Source organism: Suricata suricatta, chromosome 5 (genome assembly GCF_006229205.1).
Source record: "Suricata suricatta isolate VVHF042 chromosome 5, meerkat_22Aug2017_6uvM2_HiC, whole genome shotgun sequence".
Lineage (NCBI taxonomy): Eukaryota > Metazoa > Chordata > Mammalia > Carnivora > Herpestidae > Suricata > Suricata suricatta.
In genome coordinates, this window is record NC_043704.1 from 140068649 (window position 1) to 140089524 (window position 20876).

At 36.3% G+C, this 20876-nt stretch overlaps 1 protein-coding gene across 1 annotated transcript in view; it reads right to left on the reverse strand.

Moving 5' to 3' along the window:
- Positions 1-557: 557 nt before the first annotated feature.
- SLC4A7 (solute carrier family 4 member 7) overlaps positions 558-20876 on the reverse strand; it is a 104559-nt gene continuing 84240 nt past the window's right edge. The window contains exons 18-25 of the mRNA XM_029940370.1: positions 20160-20321; positions 19720-19971; positions 16374-16442; positions 14876-15049; positions 11567-11698; positions 9431-9528; positions 6698-6805; positions 558-4837 (exon numbers count right to left, since the gene is read on the reverse strand). Of these exons, the coding sequence (XP_029796230.1) occupies positions 4756-4837; positions 6698-6805; positions 9431-9528; positions 11567-11698; positions 14876-15049; positions 16374-16442; positions 19720-19971; positions 20160-20321 (1077 nt within the window). The 3' untranslated portion in view covers positions 558-4755. The remainder of the gene's footprint in view (positions 4838-6697; positions 6806-9430; positions 9529-11566; positions 11699-14875; positions 15050-16373; positions 16443-19719; positions 19972-20159; positions 20322-20876) is intronic.

Genomic DNA, 20876 nt, shown 5'->3' on the forward strand with positions numbered 1-20876 from the left:
TGACCTGAACCAAAACCAAGAGTCAGACGCTTAATGGACTCAGCCACCCAGGCGCCCCCCAGAACGCTCATGCGCTGAGCACAGAGCCTGCTTAAGATGTGCATGCACTCACACACTCTCTCTCTCCTCTTCTTGTGCCCTCTCTCTCAAATCTTTAAAAAATTTTAGTAAAAATTTAAAAAAATAATCAAATTGGCTATTAAAAACAAACAAAAACCCCCGTGTCCTCAGTCTGTGAGAGTTCAGAATTTACACACTCATTGCACATCATGAAATGTGATGTGTTCATTCCTCATCATACCACAACTCTATTCTAAACAGTTGTGTCTTAAAATAAGAATAATGAACGAGTCTATTCTTAAAAGGCTTTAATTTCAATATTTCTTAACTATCAAAAAGTAACTGTGGAACACATAATACTGCTTCATCTTCTTTTCTGTCTCCTTACTGAAATATATGAATATATTAGGAAGCAGAAATCACCCATTTTCCCTTTACCCCCCATCCCTCCACATGAAGAAGATATGCAGCAATTCTAATAAAGTACAAAGACAATATCCAACAACTAATTCAGTAGACTTTTATTGCTCTCCCAACTTTAATAACATCTCTAAAAAATAGTTTTCTTCTAACAATTATGAAACAAATTTGAAAGGCAGGATCATTCACATTATACACTTGGTAGAGACTTGTACTTCATATAAATGAAAAATACCAGTTCTACATTTTAAATGTTTAATTTACCTTGGATTTTATTACAAAAGAAAATATTATCATTTTAATTATAAAAGTCATAAAAATTAGAACTGTACTGTGAAATTATACCAAGCTATCAAATATTATATAAATGAACAATAAAATTCAATTTCTATTTATTTAAACATAGTAAACATTAGAAGGTAACTCCCCTACAAAACAAACAAAAACACCCCAAACTTTTAATATTACAGCAACAAAAGAAAAGCCACAACACAAAAATCAATCAATGCACAAAAATCTGATTTTAAAAAGCCACTGGGATTTAACAATTGCTGTATGTCAGCTGTAGAAGTCACTATGTGTTAATTAAAGTTTAAAAATGATCTGCAGATGATTCCATTCCCAACTATAGGTTTTCCTATTATTGATACTTATATTACTTTTTGGTATGATAGAAAAAAAACTTTACATAAAAATTTCCAAAATTTGAAATTGGAACACTATTTAAAATTTTCAATGTCCTTACAATCTTTAAGCTTCCTTTCTAAAAAATAAACAATCATGGGACTAAACCAAAAGACACTTCACATATTTGTACTGTATGTGATAAAGATGTAATCTACATATATAATGTTAGGACAGGAAGTTATTTAAACATGTTTGATTCCCAATGTTATATCAATGGCTTACACGTCCAAACTCTGAGCACTTTGAAACAGGATTCACATGTCAGGACAGCTGAGCACATTTACAGAACTGATGTACGGGATGGTCCTTGGAGAACAGCAAGCTCTGGTGTAATACCTCAGTTTCAGATACTATTTTATGTTTTACAGGAATCGTGAACCTGTTTTTGTGAAAGGAAAAACCTTAGAAAGCTATTATATACATACATAAACTTTCAGTACGAGGAAGAAAACAGAAATGTTTTTTGGATGGAGGGAACAAAAGTTAATAATTCTGAATGGTAACGAAATCTGCTTTATAAATACATGCATTAGCACATAAATTTTGTCCTACACGTTTTACAAAGACTTGGCAAATAGGAACTTTGATATGCCACAGCTTTTTCTTCAACAACTGAAAAGAGATTTAAGATTTTTAACATCATTTTCTCACACACACACACACACACACACACACACACACACAACACACACCGATTAGCAAGTTTGTACGCTTCACTTCAGCATACCTAATATTATTAGAGAATATATAGAATCATCTTTTTATCATAAGGAAGTTAGTTCATTATTTCTCAAAAGCTGCTATTTTAGAGTGAAATAGCATTCAAAAGAAAGTAAATTTCAGATGGTCAACATCAGGATTTATTATAGTCTCTGTAAACAGACATCTATAAATAAATAAAATAGGGTGGAGAGAAAAAAATCCTGAGGTGGCCCTGTAGCCAGGGTATTCAGTAGCACTAAGCTCCATCCTGGGAACCAAGGCATCTAAGAAAGTGCAGGGCTGTTTATATTAATTCATTTTGTAAATGGAATATGTACAGGTTTAATTATTTTGCACCTTGAGGTAAATCAGTATGTTGCAATGACTACTGCTCATTTACACCTACTTAAGGCAACACTGAAAAACCAATATATGCAGTAAATTACATTTTTCACTTATCTTGCAATGAACACTATCCATGATTGTTAGTTTTCAAAAGTAGTGGGAACACATTATGACCACGTAAAACAAGCAGTCCATTACTTAACAGACGTGAGTTACCTTTGCTCTTCAGTGGAGTAGTCATATCAGATCATTTTGTAAGTCAAGTAGTCAAAAGAAAGCAGAAACCATGGACAGTTAGAAACATGGCGAAAACAGTCGGAGTGCAACGTGTTTTGCGAGTCGTGGTGTTTCTGGCACTGGACGATCACTACACATAATTAAATAAAACTCCAGAAACGCCATGATCCCAGGTAGTTTCTAGTTTAAAATTTAAAACCCCTTCCTGTAAAGTAAGCACATGTGTGAACCCGATGGTGTCCAGACACAAAGAAATAATGGGAGGAAATTCCCCCTGTTCAGGTACATCAGGGGAGTTTACAAAATACAGCAGCAAATACTGGGGTCTTTGGAAATGATTATGCTGCTACGGATAAACTGGAATCATGTCAAAGGAAGCTCCGAGAGAGTAACAAGCACCATGGGTAATACTTGATTATCAATCGCCAATAGAGTCTACAACTCTCCTGCAGGCAGTCCCAAATGATGCCAGCTAGATTTTCTAAAGAAAAGTAGCTACATTTCCAAATTCCCATTTGACGCACAAGTCAAATCCCTTATTTTAACTGGAATCTGATGATGTGGTCTCAGATGGGGAGATTACATCTGAGTTATTAAGTCGTTTAGAATGGATTAAAAATACTTCAGAATTGCTAAAACATCAGCTTTTGGCATTCCTCATGATCCTTTGTAAGATCAACTTTTCATACTTTTGTACTTTAATTACAAATGATTAAAGGGAGCATTGGAATTTCATTAAAATTTTCATCTGAATATTCACGTCACAATTTTGTGATTTCTTTCTGTGGCTTCTCAATACTCATTTGGTTTTTGTAAATTATCCTCTTGCCAAATCAGTTTCACAACCCCATTCATCCAGTCCTACAGGCTTAACAAGAACGTTTATTTATTTCATGTAGAGCTAAGAGGATATAAAAGATGACTAAAAAGATGTGCTAGAAGTTAAAAAGGCAGCTCAGAAAAGCAGAAATAACAATACTAACACAAACTAGAAAGAATGCCATCATTCTGAGCTATACATAAAATGTCTAAATTCCTTTTAAAATACAAATATGGCAGTGCTTTATATCAAAGATGTAAAATCTGTCAACTGCTTTCGGATAATAAACCATAAATGCAAGTGAGCACCAACTATTTACATGGACAATTTAAATTACTCTGTATTTGTTATCTTTTCAAATGTTTATATAATATTTAAGTATCATATCAATTAAAATAAATAAAATATTTTAAAATGAAATCACGTAACAATCTATTAAATATTATCTATACAATAGAAAGAGTAACAACGTAAACAAGAAAATGAAAGGTAATTCTTTAGAATAAAGTAATACTGATCATAAACCCATTAAGAGAATTCTGACTCCTGATTATTTAATCATATTACTTGTAATAGAAAAATAATCAAAGACTTGAACCTGATACAAACTGAACCACATTTTAAGTAAAAGACGGCAAAGGCAGAGAACAGAGTGGGCATTCCGGGCTCTGATAAAGCATTAGGATTCCAAAAATATTTCTACAAAGGCAACAAAATTTAACTATTATACATTTGCATTTTATAGCTTTTAAAATCCGTAACGTTATGACTGGTACAGGGTAAAATTGTAAAATCACCTGCAATTTTACTTATCTATCGGAATAGAAACCTAGATGTGGAGGTTTAAGATTTAAAATAAGTTTTAAGAACATAAATGTCAAAACTATAGTTCTTAGCTAGAAAATTTCTATTGTTCTACCTTTATAGCCAAGAAATCGCCACTGCTTGTGAAACACACAGATATCTGCATAAATGAAACACACGTGCAAGGAAGCTATGACATGTTACATTTGTCCCACAACACTAGCATAAAGACTCCTGTTCTTCCCATAATCAACTAACAGAGGTGAAATCAGCAAAAAATTTTAGTAACTCAAGTAAAACTTATAAATATATGGACAAAGTATGTCATTTAAGGTTGGTATGAAGTGCCACTGATGAACAGATTAAAAGGAAACCAGAGTGAACGCATTTCCCTACATCTTTCTACCGCAGAACAGAAAATTTTTTTTCCAACAAAATAAATATTTGAAGAGTAAGAACCATGTACCTCATTTCTAAGAGACTCTTTCATTATACACACAGTCTCCACGGTGCTCCTAACAAACTCCAGACGCTACTTCAAAAGCTCAGCAGTCACGCATAAATAGCATGACACACAATATTGTTATATATAGTGACATGAAATACACACATTTTATATATATGCATATGTATATATATATATCTGTATAGCTATATATATAATTCTTCTTGGTTCAATTCTATAATGAAGTTTCAGCATCCATGTATTTCCTTGTTGGTTCATCTTCAAGGTTTATTTTCACACTGACCGGTTTTTCAGGGCTATTTAAAACAAAGAACAAGAATAAATGATTTTGAAATGGACAAATATTACATTTTAAACATGGCCAACACTTATTCATAATCAGCCTTCTGAGAGGACTAGAAATACTATAAACATATGACTCCTTATTTGTTATTTTACTGCTTTCCTTTCATATCAGTAAATTTGATTGGAAAGACAAATATTAAAAATACTTAGATTTTTTAATGGATATGTTTGCCACTGAAATTCATGTTTTTCTTACAACTAAAGAGGAGTTTCTCAAAATTAGTCATCATATGACTAAATTTATTAGTTTTCCTTTATAAATAAACAGTTGTAGTATGTGACATTTCACTGACAAATCCATTTAAAAAAGTAGTCTTTGCTAATATAGTTAAGCATCAACTTCCTGCAAAATATTACAGATTTACAAACTTTCTCTCCCCAAATCTGGTTCAAAAATACAAGATCAAAACACACCCATTTTATATTTTCAAGTTAATATCAAATACAATGATTCCATGTACATAGATTTAATTGACTTATGCATTTAACACATGGATATCTGGGTTTTGAAAATAACTTCTCAAAAGTACACTGTGGTTTGTTGCCTTCTCCAGACAAGACTGAAGGAAGGACCCCCCCAAATTCTGTTAAATGACATAACCCAAACACTGTCTTTCCTTCCCTTTGATTTTGAACTGACGGACAACCTGAATGAAAGGCAGATACAATACAATAATATTATCGTAAGGTTTACATTTATGAAAATAATCTGGGCCATGAGTGCGGAACAGGTGTGTCAAATTATTAAGAGTAAAAGAATACCAAGCTAAATTCTAGCTGCGTGGCATAAACAAATTGACAAAGAGTTAAATATAAAAAGTTTTAAGATCAAAGACAGAAGGAAATAGTGCAGCTTAGAGAATCAGAACTCAAGAAATGATAGATAAATAAATAAATAAATAAATCAAGGGTAGAGATTAAGCAGGAGCAAAGCTCTAAGAAGAGCTAAGAAAAGAATGAACAACACCTAACCAGTTACGATTTATCAAAAACCAGTGGCCAAAAACATAATGAGAAACAGCTAGTGTCTGTGACTGCTGCCTGGAAAAGTTCTGACTGGATCTCCAGGCAGAAAGTCCCGACACAAAACAATGCCTGGCACAAAGTGACACAGAGTATTTGTTGAGTATGAGTGCCTGAGTAGGCTACAGGGTAATACCTCATTTCTCCACAGACCCCAGGGATTCAGGTACCCTTGGGTACCTAACGAGAAATCTAAGGAAGGAGGTATGAAACAGTTATGTAGTCCGTGGTCCATTATAAAACTGAATGGCCTTTGTATCCATGGATTAAATTTTTTCTCAACTATCTTCTAAGACAACTTTTACCTCACCTGAAGAAATGGGAGGCTAAAACAAAACAAGACAACACCCAACAAGGAAAACAATCATGTCCATCTTTTCACGTGGACCATCAGAAAGTGTGATTGAGGTAGTGTCCTATTATAGTATTTACATGACCCCTAATGATGATCTTCCTGTATATGGTTTCTGATCTTTCACACACTTATTCTGTATTACCATATGTGAGATTCATTTTTATTCTAAAGTGGCTCAAATGCTTTTTGGAAACAGGCAACTACGAATTTAAAAAATAACTTATTTGGCACTTATATCTGATTTCCAGTATTCAGTAAAATGACGGATAGGCAGATGAAAGGAAGAGGAAAGAAGAGAAGAAGGCTGATTTTGTTAAGAGAGTAAAACTTATGCAAATTGAGTTAAACGTAATGGTCTTATTAAACAGCTATCTATCCAGAAGTCAACTGAAAATTGGCTACAGTTAGAAAATGCGTAAACAGTTACAGCTACCTCGTGTTAGATCTGGTTACTTTGGCATTCTCAGTATTCATGGAAAGTGCCTTCCACTGTGCAGTTTTGGCCATTTCATCTGATATGTTAACAACTGAGGGGTCAACGCTAGAGAACAAATACACTTTCTGGTTAGTATTCAGTACTTGCAAAAGCATTACTATCATCACTCTTAACAATATTAGTCTTCATCAACTTAAAATCAAGAGAGCTGTCTTGCACTTGAACCAAGGTCTAGCAAAATCCCAGGATGATGGAGTTCTGTCATAAAGATCTCATGAAGATTTACACCCTTCTGTATAATCAAAGCTAGGAGTAAGACTATCACAGTTGGCAATGATGTCCAAAGATGATCCATCTTGGTTCTAAACGTATTATTGATATAACACAAAAGAATACATTAGTGTGCTTGTTAATATAAAAAAGACAGCCTCAAGGCAATTAGAAAACTTTGATAACTGGCACAAATTTCATGTCGTCAAATAAATAGCCCCAGTTATAGAAAGAAAACTTAAGATTATGATTTAAAAAAAAAAAAAACTAGCTTATAATAGCTTTTTAAAAGTATTTAAAAAGTATGGAAAAGGAAACACTTTCCACTTTCAAAACAGAGCTCTGAAAATATCTGAACAGATAACACAAAAACAAGTTTATACATACCACTTTTAGCTGACATTCACAGTTAGTGTCAAAGTGTTATTCTATCAAATTCATCAAAACCTTTTTAAAAGAACGAAATACTGTCCTTTCATTGTAAGAGAAAAACGTAACCATTACAAGTCTTTATAAAATATTACACAATTCCTTTGAGACAAATCCAATAATGATCATATCCACAAATAATCTGCGGCTTGAGGTCATCAGTCACAAGTAATAGGAATGTGCTATAAAGTTAACAGAAATATATTTGCAAGCCCTTTTTCTTCACCAAAAAAGTAACATCTCATGCATATAACGGACAAATACAAATGTCAAATTAGACCTTAAATTCACAATGTGACGGCAGCTACATGAAAAATGGCTAAACAGCAGTCCTCTAAACAGCAGCGTTAGCTTTGTTCACACTTTAAATCCAATGTTGTTTAAAATAGTAAGACTGCAGGGGCGCCCGGGTGGCTGAGTCGGTTAAGGGGTCCAACTCTTGGTTTTGGGTCTGGTCATGATCTTATGGTCATGAGATCAAGCCCTGCGTCAGGCTCCAAGCTGAGCATGGAGGCTGCTTGGGATTCTCTTCCCCTGCCCTTCCCTCCACTCATACTCTGTGGCTGAGTCTTTCTCTCAAATAAATAAACATTAACAAAATAAACAAAGAAACAAATAAAGTCTAAGACTGCAAAGAATTATGACATGGTCCCTAAAGAATCTCTAAGAAAAGGTGCTTTCCCGACTCAATTTTTTTAAGGTGCACAAAATTTGAATGCCCAAATTCACAATGGCAGAGCCAACCAACCTGAAACTACCTACTGCAAGTAAATATTTCTTTGGTCTGTTGCCAACTTCAAATAACTGAAGACAGAGAGACATTCCAGAAGCACTTTTTAGCTTCAAAATATCTTCCTCTAAGAACTTTCCCGTTGCTAAAAATTGAGATATTTCTGAAGACAGTACACGGTTTGTTTTTCCCCAAAATAAAACGAGATACTAATAAAACTAGACTAAATATGCCATCTATAAAAACTATAAAGATTAATTAAAAATGAAAAAATCCCTTGGAGCGCCTGGGTGGCTCAGTTGGTTAAGCGTCAGACTTTGGCGCAGGTCATGATCTCACAATTGGTGGGTTCAAGCCCGTGTCAGGCTCTGTGCTGACAGCTAGCTCAGAGCCTGGAGCCTGCTTCAGATTCTGTATCTCCCTCTCTCTCTGACTCTCTCCTGCTCACACTGTCTCTCTCTGTCTCTCAAAAATAAATTTAATAAAAAAATGAAAAAAATCCCTGAAGTTAATAAACGCCAACAAACCTTTTCCATCAAATGGAACCTATAAACATTCAAAACCTGACTTTTCTACTATCAAGAGCTAAACAGAAATAGAATAAATGTGGAACTAGGAATCAGATATCTGCATAAATAATATAAGGTTTTAATCTTTTAAACCTACTTTTAAAAAAGAAGAATTTAAAGACAAAATTCACCACTATCTTTGGTTCTTAAATTTACATGGAAACCACCAACATCATAAACTATAAACTATGTACGAAACTCGACTTGTCCATCATAGGAGCCCTGACAACAGTCAAGTCACACCTTTGCAAAGCAGGAGGGTTGCAGGGCCGCCACACATAGTCAGAATGTGGAAGGTTATCAGAACATGGATTCCCACGGTTTATCTTCCAGCACACACTGGCACAGCGCCAGGAAAGGGCAGAAAGGAAAAAGCTCTACAACCAAAAGAATGGGAATATTCCAAGACCCGTGCACTGATTTTAAACTTCATTAAAACAGAGGGAGTGATGTAAGACAAGGAGCTCTCGTCTGCTCGGCTGGAAAGCTGGGTTAAGGCTCTGCTCTAAATCCCGCCTCTTCTTCCCTCCTGTCAATCACCTGTGAAGGGAGGGGCCCGAGACTTCCTTTGTTCACGAATGCCCCCCCCCGCCCCCCTTCGCTGATGTGCCAGATGCCACTGGGGTCATCTTTTTAAAAATAAACCTCACTGCTTTAACGAAGCATGGCATGGCTTATTCGTGGACTTGAAGTGTATATGAATACATTTTACAGGATAAAGCTTTAGCTCACCTATATTTTAGGGCCTTAACTGGAATCTGTAGGAGGCTTCCCCCTTCAAACGGAAGGTGCACAGTGTCATCGTCAGCCTGAAGCATCCGCTCAGCTTCCTGCGGGGCACAGACACAAAAACATCACTTTTCCCAGAGGATTTCCAGGAGGACTCCAGTGAGTATGTAACATCTTCAAGAATCAGAAACCCAAACTGACATTATATAAATATAACGTATCTGTCATGACTGAAAAGTCCTTTTACTATTAGAAAGATACGCGTGTGGCACAAAAGGACACAACCAGTTATAAAGACTAAATTTTAAATGCTTCTAAGTTTCATGTAAGTCTAACCATGAACACTATTTTAAAATCGAGTTAGCAACATACATTTTATTGTCAGTTGCGAGTACAGACAGGAGATAAAATCCGGTGAAATCTCAAGGCTTCCAATACAGCACAATGTAAGCAGAACCTCCCTTGTAGAGGTAGGGTCTCTGATTCTCAGCAACAGGCTCTTTAGGAGCCATCCTCGGCCTCCACTTAGGGGATGCCCCCTCCAATTCTGACAATGGAAACTTTGTCAAACACTGAAATATGACCCCCGAGGAGAGAGGTCACCCCAGATGGAGAGCAACTTCTATTGGAGACATGGCCCCCAAATCATGACATCATAATCACTGGGGGCAGGGCAGGATGGACCGGGAGAGCATTCACACTCTTCTTTCTTCTCAAGAGAAATCCCACCATGTGAAGGTGCCAATGTGTCCAGCTTTTAAAGAGTCAGCATTTTGGGGCGCCTGGGTGACTCTCTGCCCATTCCCTACTCACACTCTGTCTCTCTCTCTCTCTCTCTCTCAAAATTAAACATTTAAAAAATAAACAAAGTCATCATTAAAAAAAATAAAACCAAAGCTAAATTTCCCAGCACCCCTTGCAACTGCATGGGGCCCCGAGATGCACACCTAACTTACTGGATGACGGGTCTGGAGAGACTCTTTAAAACAGGAGAGTAAGGGGGGAGCAGGTTTTGTGTTCTCACCCTACTCCCACCCTCCTTCCTGCCATCAACTCAGCATCCACTTCAACCCAGGAGGGGGTACTGAGTATGGAAACTGTGCTGAGGACCGCCAGGCGGAGGGCAGGAGCCTCGACAGCACTGGGCGGCCCTCACACCAGCTCACTCCCCCTTCTCAAGACTTCTTCTACCTGAGACCAGGAGCGCATGTGTTTACACCCTCTGTCCTTTTATTTCTATAAATACCCTGTACTATACACATGCAGCCTCATTCCGACTTCATGCAGAAAACAGTAAGCAGGCAATGTTAACCTAAGTCTTTTATAAATAAATTCTCTCCTACTAGAAAATTCACCAAAAGCTCATACACAGCTACATATATGGTATAGTTTTCAAGGAAACAGAAGTCTTCAAATTTTGGAGGCTCAATTCAAAGCAGTGTTCCAATCAGTATCCTAATTGTCATGATTTTTGTTACAGAGTAAACATAAAGCCAGCAATTCTGCCATAAATCAGCACTGCATAATCAATCCAAACTATGAAAAAAATACCAACAAGCCTTAAACATACTTGTCATGGAGTTTAGTAAATGCATTTTCATAAATACTGTGCAATATAAATAAGCATATATTATGTTGCTTTCTCTCAAAAATTAGGGGGAAGAAGTAATTTTGAGTTTAATTGTACTTTTTGTAAAATGATACTTACAGTCCTTTTTGTCACTATATAGATGTCAGATTATTAAAATGTTGTTAAAATTTAAATGTACACTAAAATGTGCTTATGAATTTAAGGTTTCTGTAACCTATGTTTTAACACTGCTAAACTCTGTCACTGTTAATTAAGTACACATGGGCTATGTCATTTTTAAAAGGCTGTTCTGGGGTCGGGGCTTTGAGGCGGCAATTTGGTAAAATAGGCAGGAGCTTATGCTTGGGACGAGTTGCCTACTAACCTCTCTCTGCCTCAGTTTCCTTATTTGTAATTTGGGAATAACAAAAGTGCCTATACTTCACAATGATAAGGTTCTTAGGAGGATTAAAGGAGCTGATTCCTGGCAAGTGACCACAAGAGCGCCTGCTACTTGGTATGAAATATTAAACAACGAGTAGTGTAAATTTGAACTCTGGTCTTCTTACCTCTTTCTCTTTTTTCTTTTTGTCATCTTCTTTCTTTTTCTTACTTTCTGGCATAAGATCATCAAGCCAACTAAGTTCTCTCTTGGTGAAACACAGATCCATGAGTTTGCGTACAAAAACTAATGCAAGGACCTTAAAGAGGTGCAGGAGAGAGTATTAAATAACATCTAAATATACATAAATTATATCATGTGAAGATAAGAAAGTATCAAATGATAAATAACAAGAAAGTGATTCATATATTTTACTTAAAAACCATTTCACACACTATCTTATTTCAAAGGAAGTGAGTTACTTATTTATCAAACTTCCTGCTTAAAGAAAAGGCATTAAAATGCCATTTTTAATATTTATGCACTCTGCATAAAATTAGAAAGCAGATTAAGCATAGTATCTTCACAATAAAACAAGATTATTAATTTTTATGACTTTAAATTACATACATTACATAGATACATACAACTTTTAAAAATCTCCTAAGCACTGCATTAGAGACTCCATTTCCCAATGTCAGGTTTAAACTTTCCCAGTTACATAACTGCAAAAGATAAACCATCACTTTAATGTGCTTTCCTTTAACTGCTACTAAGGTTGAAGATGTTTGCAAATGTTCATTAACCATTTGGATTTCTTTCTTCTTACCATTTTCCCTATAACTATCTTTTCCCTGGTTTTCAATTGCTTTTTATGACTTTTATTCATGAATTCATAAGACCTCTGCGTAGTTTAGATAGAAGCATTTTATCCACCTTATATGTTGCAAATACTTTCTCCCAGTTAAGAACAGGATTTTACTACATCACAGAAAACAATTAATCATTATGTGTTTAAATATACCTATCTTTCTTTTATGGCTGGGTTTCCCTATATTCTTTGAGAAGTGATCCTCAATCACTGGACTACAGAATATTCTTCAAAATCTTCTACTACGAAAATCTTGAATTCATTGATGGTTTCTTTCTGAATAAGGTATTGGGTAAGGAGGCCACCTTAGCTCCCAAACACAGTCAAATCATCTAAGATTATACACTAGACTCTCCCACATAGATGAGTTAGCATCTTTAATGAAATGACCCACTTATGATATTCAAGTGGTAAATTCTCACATATATTCTGATAAATTCTATTTTTCTGATTTATGTCTGTGGCCATGTCAATTCCATAGTACGTTAGCTGCACTCACTTGACGGCAAACTTTAAATATTTAGTTATCGCAACAGTGTGGTAGCAACAGAGGAACAGTCAGGTCCCTCACCCCAGACCCAGCCAGGAATTGTTAATTATCCTGGTTATCCCTCTGGTATTTATTACATCTTTACTGTTTGAATTAATATACAGTTTACATATAGTAAAGTAGCAAAATATCATGTGTACAGTTTGATGCCTTTGACAAACGTACGTATTTGTGGAAGCCACACCCACCCAAGATACAGAACATGTCTACCACCCCTGTTGTTATCTGTGACTCTGGCATTTATTTATCTCTATAGGCTTTAAAATTATCCGATTCACACTGACAACAACCTCCCCACATATACATAAACACATGCAAGTAAACTCATAAAACTCATACCTGAAGTGACACCTTTACAATACTAAGTATGCAAATAATAAACATGGTATATCTTCCTATTTGTTTGCGTCTTAATTTTATGTACTTCCACATTTTATGGGTTGAACTGTGTCCCCCCATAAACATGAAAGATCCTAACTCCCTGCACTTGAGAACATGACTTTATTTGGAAATAGGGCTGTTGCAGACATAAGTAAGAGGTCATCCTGGAGCAGGTGGGCTCCTAATACAGTATGTCCAGTGTCCTCATAAATGGTCATACAAGGACACAGTAAACACACAACACAGGACAGCGAAGGCAGGTGAAAGACAAAGAAACCAAAGATTTTCAGCAAACTGCCCGAAGCTAGGAAGAGGCAAAAAGGATTCCCTTACAGGTTGCAGAGGGAGCACAGCCCTGTCCACACCTTCATTTCAGACTTCTCAGATCCACAGCTATCATGGAATACATTTCTTTTGTTAAGCCAATGAGTCTTCTTGTAACCACCTGCCCTAACAAAATTCTTAATTCTATTAGGGCTTTCAGTCTTCTTTTTTTTGGATCATTTGAGTTAATAGGTACACAAACACATTATTGATAAATAATGTTGTCTCTTCTTTATACCAATTATTATATTATTCTTATGTCATAGTTAGAACCTTCAATTCATATCAAACAGCAATAGTAATAGCTGGCTTCCCTATATTAAAACTCATTTATAGGGGCGCCTGGGTGGCTCAGTCGGTTAAGCCTCCGACTTCGGCTCAGGTCAGATCTCACGTTCGTGGGTTCGAGCCCCACATCAGGCTCTGTGCTGACAGCTCAGAGCCTGGAGCCTGCTTCCGATTCTGTGTCTCCTTCTCTCTCTGCTCCTCCCCCTCTCATGCTCTGTCTCTCCCTGTACCAAACATAAATTAAAAAAAAAAAAAACTCATTTATAAATTTTTATTCACAATGACTGCACTTTATAAGAAGTCTTTTTATCTTTAATCATGTAGATAATTCTTGCTGTATATTTTTTTTTGGTTTTTTTAATTTTTTAAGATTGTCACTATGGCTATGTACATAACCAATGTTTATGTGGTATTTACAAAAGAATGAATATTCTCTATTTGCAAAATGCAATATTCTGTGATACTTAGTGAACAATATTATCATTGTTATTATGATCTAAAAATATTTTTTTAACTTCTAGATCTGTTCATTCCTGAGAGAGATGTGGTGAAACATTCTACTAAAGAATTATGGGTGCCTGGGTGGCTCATTTGGTTGGGTATCTGACTCCAGCTCAGGTCATGATCTCACAGCCCGTGGTCTCTGCGCTAACAGCTCAGAGCCTGGAGCCTGCTTAGGATTTTGTATCTCCCTCTCTCAAAAATAAATAAAAACATTAAAAACATTTTTTTTAAGTCTGGTTGCTTTGCTTTTTATATTTGGCTCTCATTTTTGTTCCATAGACTTCCTAGATTCTGAAAGTTATTTAAAAAACCAAAACAGCATTCTACAACCCAAGGACTAAAAAAACAAAACAAACAAATTTAGAAAAGAAGCGACTGATTTAAGAGCTAGGAAGGGCCAATTCGTATTTCAAAACACCTATGGTGCTTAAAATGGGCTATTCCCTTTCTCACATATAATATTTCTAATACGTCACTCCATGATATTACTGATCTATATGTTAGTAAATTACCACTGTTGAAACACACAGAACTAGTGACGAAGTCTGAAGACCTCAACGCAAGCACAGCCACCTTACCATCATGGGGAACACCACCGCAGCAGCTGAGGCCTTTATCACCCACAGAAGAATGAGACAGGTCAGCTGGATGACCGTGAAGATATGCACCTTCCAGAGGGGCACGTAACGAAGGTAGATCAGATCGGGCTGATGCTTTGCAGGCATTCCAAATAATTTTATTCGGTCAAAAAACTGAGTTTTGAATGGAAAACAAAACAAAGTAAGAGAAAGTTTTCAACAAAAGTATCATTTCTGTTACTTAGGAAAAGAAATTACATTCAGCCTTAGAGGTCTGTGATCCAAACTATAACTTCCTTGATATGGTCTGATAATACAGGATGGTGTTTCACCACAGAACCGCGGGTCCCAGTGGGGTGGAGTGGAGAGAGGGAGCCGTGGCCATCATTTTGAACTCATATAATTAATTTAATGAGAAAACGCAAACCAAAATGTCTTAATTGGAGGATTAAAATATTTAGAGAAATCTGCTATAAGCAAATATGCAAGCCATTTAATCTCTTTGGACTTGTTTTCTAATATGTACAATAAAGGTAACAATTTTCAAGGTTCTTTCCAACTCTAACCTCATCAAGTCTATGACTATAGCCTGAAGTAATGATTACTGATTTTTTACCTATTGAAGAAAGCTATGAGAAAATCCCTTGGTCTTTTCTGAGCTTTAATTTCCTCATTTACAAGTTAGGAATAAGATCAGACCTACCTGCCTCACAAAATTGTTGTAACGGGACCAAAAAAAGCACGTGAGTTAATGAGATTATTTCTCGATCAGTAGAGGGGGGTTTGCAGGACTACTGAAGAAAATAAAGAGGTTCCCCCCAAGAAGTCTTGTAAGTACTCACTGTCAACTTTAGACAACATACTTTTCATGATAGGAGGTGGCCAGGGGGTGCTAACAGTGCTTTCTTTATGAGCTAAATGTTTTACACGAAGACTGAATTCAAATCTTACTAAATTTTATCAGGTTGTTGTCCAGGAAGTATTATAAACAAGACAGAATAGGAAAATCACTGGCTTCTAGCCTTGGCCCTGTTGCTTACTTAGTTAAGAACCTTCAGGAAGTCCCTCTCTTTCTGCTTCCTAGCTGATCAAATTATTATTTCTTCTCTTCCTGCTTCCCGTGTTGTTCCGAGAATCACAGATAATACCCTACACTAGGCTTTACAAACTGTATCGCACCACACAAATGGTGAGTATTACCATTCGAGTCCTCAATCTCCTCCCTCTTACCATCCTAATCTTTATCAATAGTTACAAGGCTTTTCTATGGCTTCAATTCAAAACAGGCAAGGACCTTATCAGTTCATGATCTCATTCTTGAGGGAAAAATGTGTAGTAAGCAATAATCGTTGGGAAAATGTGGATGTGAAGTCACCAGTTAACTTGCCTCCCAAAATATCAGAGTTGAGAAGACATCACTACCATTGTGAAAACAATCTTTGCAAATTTAAAGGATCTGTAAGCTTTTCAACAAAATTGTTAAATACTTTAGACTTGCCTGGATTCCTTTTAATGAGGAAACGCCCATGTAAAGGAAAACACCATAGAGGACAGGCATTGGAATAAACTGCAGGTAAAATGAGCACAGTTAGAGGAACTCACGCCACTAGGACATGCCACAGTAATACATACGCGAAACAATAGCCAGTGTGTATGCAGACAGAACCAAGGATCTTTCAACGATAAGAACTAACTTTCCTAGAAATAAGGAAAATGCTAGTAAACATCAGCGCCCTTGAAAAACCGTTTCACTTCTGCATGTGTCTTCCTGAAACGGGAGTATGTTCGGTGGTTAAGAGCATGAACACCACAAGCAGACTGCTTGGTAGAACAGGCCAGTTAACCTCTTCCGGAGCCTCAGCCTCTCTGTGCTTTATTTCTGTAACAGACTGCATGAAGATGAAAGGATTTCAAATACTTAAATATTCACCGAAAAGCACTTGGTGAATATTGATCACTCACAAAGCATTAGCCAGGAATTACAATAAAAAACTTAAATAAAAAAATCAAAAACTTAAAAATGCAGGAGTTATTATTGCCATTCCTCCCATATAGTAACTATTATGCAATAGTACCATTTACTGATATAATAACTGAACTCCATTCCCAAAAGACAATCCATATGACTTTGGCATCCCCAACTGCCTACGCACCATGCCTAGGCACCTGCAGGAAAATCATTAACAGGCTTCATCCATCTACTCAAAAACCACAAGCAGCATTCTCACCAAGAGAGAGGCCAGGAAGGAAAAAAGACCAAACAGCGACAGAGGAAAACCACATTCATTCTCTACTGTACAATCAAGTATGTCCTTCCTAAGAAACGTAGGAGGAAAAAGTACTTCAGAAAGGGAAGAAAACAAGTTAAAAACCAAATAAATATCCTCAGGAAATTTAAGGAAAATATTTTATCCATAAAGCAACTTCAGAATCTAGGAAAAATAATCAGAATGAAAAAGGCTTCTAGAAATCTAAAGACATAATTATCAAAATAATTAAAATTAATTTTGTAATAATGATTTTGATGAGACTAAAGAAATCAATCAAAGGAAAACAGGAAATTTTCATTAACAGTGAGGTGACAAGACAGGAATGTGAGAACATATCCAGAAGGTCTAATATCGACCTAACGGAAGTTGAAGAAATACGTAACAGAGAGAAGAGAAAATAAACACTAGCAGAAAATTCCTGTAAGTTTCCAGAGAACAATGGCCCACCGAGAGACAAGCAGGATAAATGAAAGTCTTCTCTCTCATCTATCTACCTACATATCCCAGTGAAATTTCAGAACACCGGGAGTAAAAAGGAAATTGTCATAGCTTCTAGAAAGGAAAAAAGTGCCTCTGAAGTTACAAAAAACAAATAGATATCACACATATTATTAGGACCATTGATCTACAGGAAACAATAATCTTTAAAAAAAAAAGGTTTTTTTTTTAAACATTGAAATGCATGACTATCAATCACTGGAAACAAGCAAGAACTCTGAAAGTTTACCACTCACGGCACCACATAGGAAAAAAATTACTCCAGGGAATTCCTTTAGCAATACTAAGAAGAAATGTATGAAAAAGTGGCAATTTTTTTTAACGTAAGGGAAGTTAACAGATACTAAGCAAACTCTGGGTCCTACGGCTGGGAGGTTACTCTTAAGCAGCAGCAGATTAGTGAAAAAGGTCTTTCTGTCTCCTCATGGGCAGGTCACACTGCTTCGTCCTCAGTGAACACACACAAAACCATAATACTGATTATGTGTTCTCAGAAGGTTTATGCTTTTATAATTTAACTTACAGAGGGAAAAAAATCATGGACAGTTTAACTAGGATTACAGCATTACAGCAGAGAAGTAAATGTTAGTAACCGTTACACGAAAGCTAAAACCAAAATCAACCAAACGCAGGTGACGGTTGGGAGAATGGGTAGGGGACACTGAAGAGTACTAAGTCCTCATGAAACATCCAACCCTGCACGACAGGCTCCATGCTGTTTGGTCTCAGGACCCCGTTATGTTCTTAATAGGTACTGAGGACGTGCTCCCCCAAATACTTGTGCTTTTGTGGACTCCCAGATGTCCCTACACTAAACTTGGAGATTCACTGTCTTGTTGGTAAGGAGATTCAGTAGAAAAATAATAAAGCAAAAAGTAAAATTATAAAAGTATGTAAAACTAGAATGGCTGTAACCACCAAAATAAAAAACAGAGAAGTTAAAGAGTTTACCTCTGGTGAGCTGCTTTTGGAAAGTGAGGCAAAACAGGAAGACTAACTTTTCATGTTAGGGCTTCCTCGATGTTCTATTTGAATTTTTCTGCCTATTTGCAGCCAATGCATAAAAAATTTAAAAAGCAACTTTCCTTCATAGGGGACAATATCCTTGTAAGAACTACTAAATATTTCTCCTCCTGTCCCAAGTATTTCTAACTATACACTTACCATTTACCTATCTGTGTCACCAACTAGACTGCCAAGTTCTTAAAAACAGACAGTAATGTATCCTGTTTATTATTCTTTCCCTAGTCTTAAGAGCAAAGTATTCAAGAAATATTTGGTGAATTAGTTGGTTGCTAGAAAGCTCATGAAATGAAGGCCAAAGAATTACAGTATTTAACTTTTTTTGAAGTTATTATAGTAACATACATACACACTCTAAGTTTCTTCCCTAATTTATAAATGTACACAACTCTTTACCTAATAATTTTTTTTGCAATAAAAATAAAACACCCAGGGAAAAACATGGAATTGAGCTCTTCCATAACAAACAGAAATTTACAGATTAGATACTTAGCCACATTTGCTATTGTTATATTTTTAATCACTAGATTCAATAGGATATGTACAGTAAAAAATCAGATATAAGTAAAAAATATTTAACATAAAGTTTAATTTCTTGCATGCTTCATGTATGTTTAGCTCTTTGTTTTTATAGTAAGGGCTACCACCTCTATTTCATTTAGTTCATCAGAAAGAATGCATTTATTTATTTAACAGCAATATTACTTTCACATTTTGGTCAAATAATTATGCCATCCACATTTCAATATTACTTCTTTTATGATGCCCATAAAATCCTATGGATTCTTCTTTTAGATCATAAGCCATGGACTAACTCTTTGAAAACTCAACAGTTCCTAACACTATCCTTTTACAATATTTATAAAATGGAAACATCTAACACTGAAATGCCTACTGTACTAAATACCATTCACCAAAACAAATATTTATTTCCCAAATATATTCCAGAAAGTGAAATTCATTTTAGCTATTCTAAGGTTTCATTCTCACACAACCATGTATAAACTTTACAACGAAGAAGATTTTAAAACACTGCAGTGCAGAGATTTTTACCTTTAGCACTGAAGTCATGAACACAGACAGGCCCATGAGAATAAAGATCATGAGCCCTGTAACTCGCTGTTCACGAATTCCCAAAAACTTGGGTTGTTCCCCGGGAGCAGAACATTCAGACTCGACTTTTAAGCTGTTGACATGACTTATTGACAACACGGTTGCAGCCACAAACCACGGAAGTCCCATGATAGAGCAGACGCCCAACATAATGCCAACCATGAGCAAATCAAGGTGATAGCCAGCTCCTTTCTGGAAAGTGAAATGAACATGAATACCTGTTAAGTCTAAACTGGTCTTCTGGGTTGACGTACTACACTACTTCACAAAGAGGGAAAGAATTCATTCATTTCCGTATACCATCATTTCATTTTCTAGTCATTACGAAAATAGCTCCACCTCTTGAAATCACAACACCTGACACAAAATGGAAAACTTACCTTCAATTTGTGCTCCTTTCTGTTGATGATGACAGCTGTAATCTGTTGATCCATAAAGATGAGAATGGTACAAAGCAGAGCTGGGATAGCGGCGATTAGTAAAGTCCACCAAGGATTTTCTCCCAATGGGTTTATGATCCAGCCCCTACTTGCATCAGTAGGCTGTTAAAAATAATTAAAGAGAAAAAGAAAGCAAGAAGTTTCCTCCTACTGCACAAATTTCCACAACATAGGTTGTGGCTATTCCAAGAAATGCCAAGGAATCAGAAAGAACTAAATTAAATCTTGGAACTTATGGTTGAATTATTTGCAAAGATAGTCACAAGAGTGCTTCCCACCCCCTGATGCAGGGCGCTTGTCCATGTCGTCGATCTTTCCTTCTAGAGGTGGGATCCATTTCCTTCCCTTGGACCCAGCATGTCTTTATGGTTTACTTCAGCCAACAAAATAAAGCCAAAGTGACACTGTGATTTCTGAGTCTTGATCTCAAGGGACTTTGCGGCGTCTTCTCTAACCTTCTTGGAACCCTGAGACTAAGCTGTTGAGTAAGCCTGGATGAGCCTTCTTGAGGATGAGATACAATAAAGTGAGAGAGAGCTGGGAGCCAACTACCCTGCAGTTTCAGGCATCTGACCTGAGCTCCCAGACACGGCAATGGAGCCATATTGCCCCATCAAGGCAATAGATAACCAGAGCCGCATGAAAGATCCCAAACCA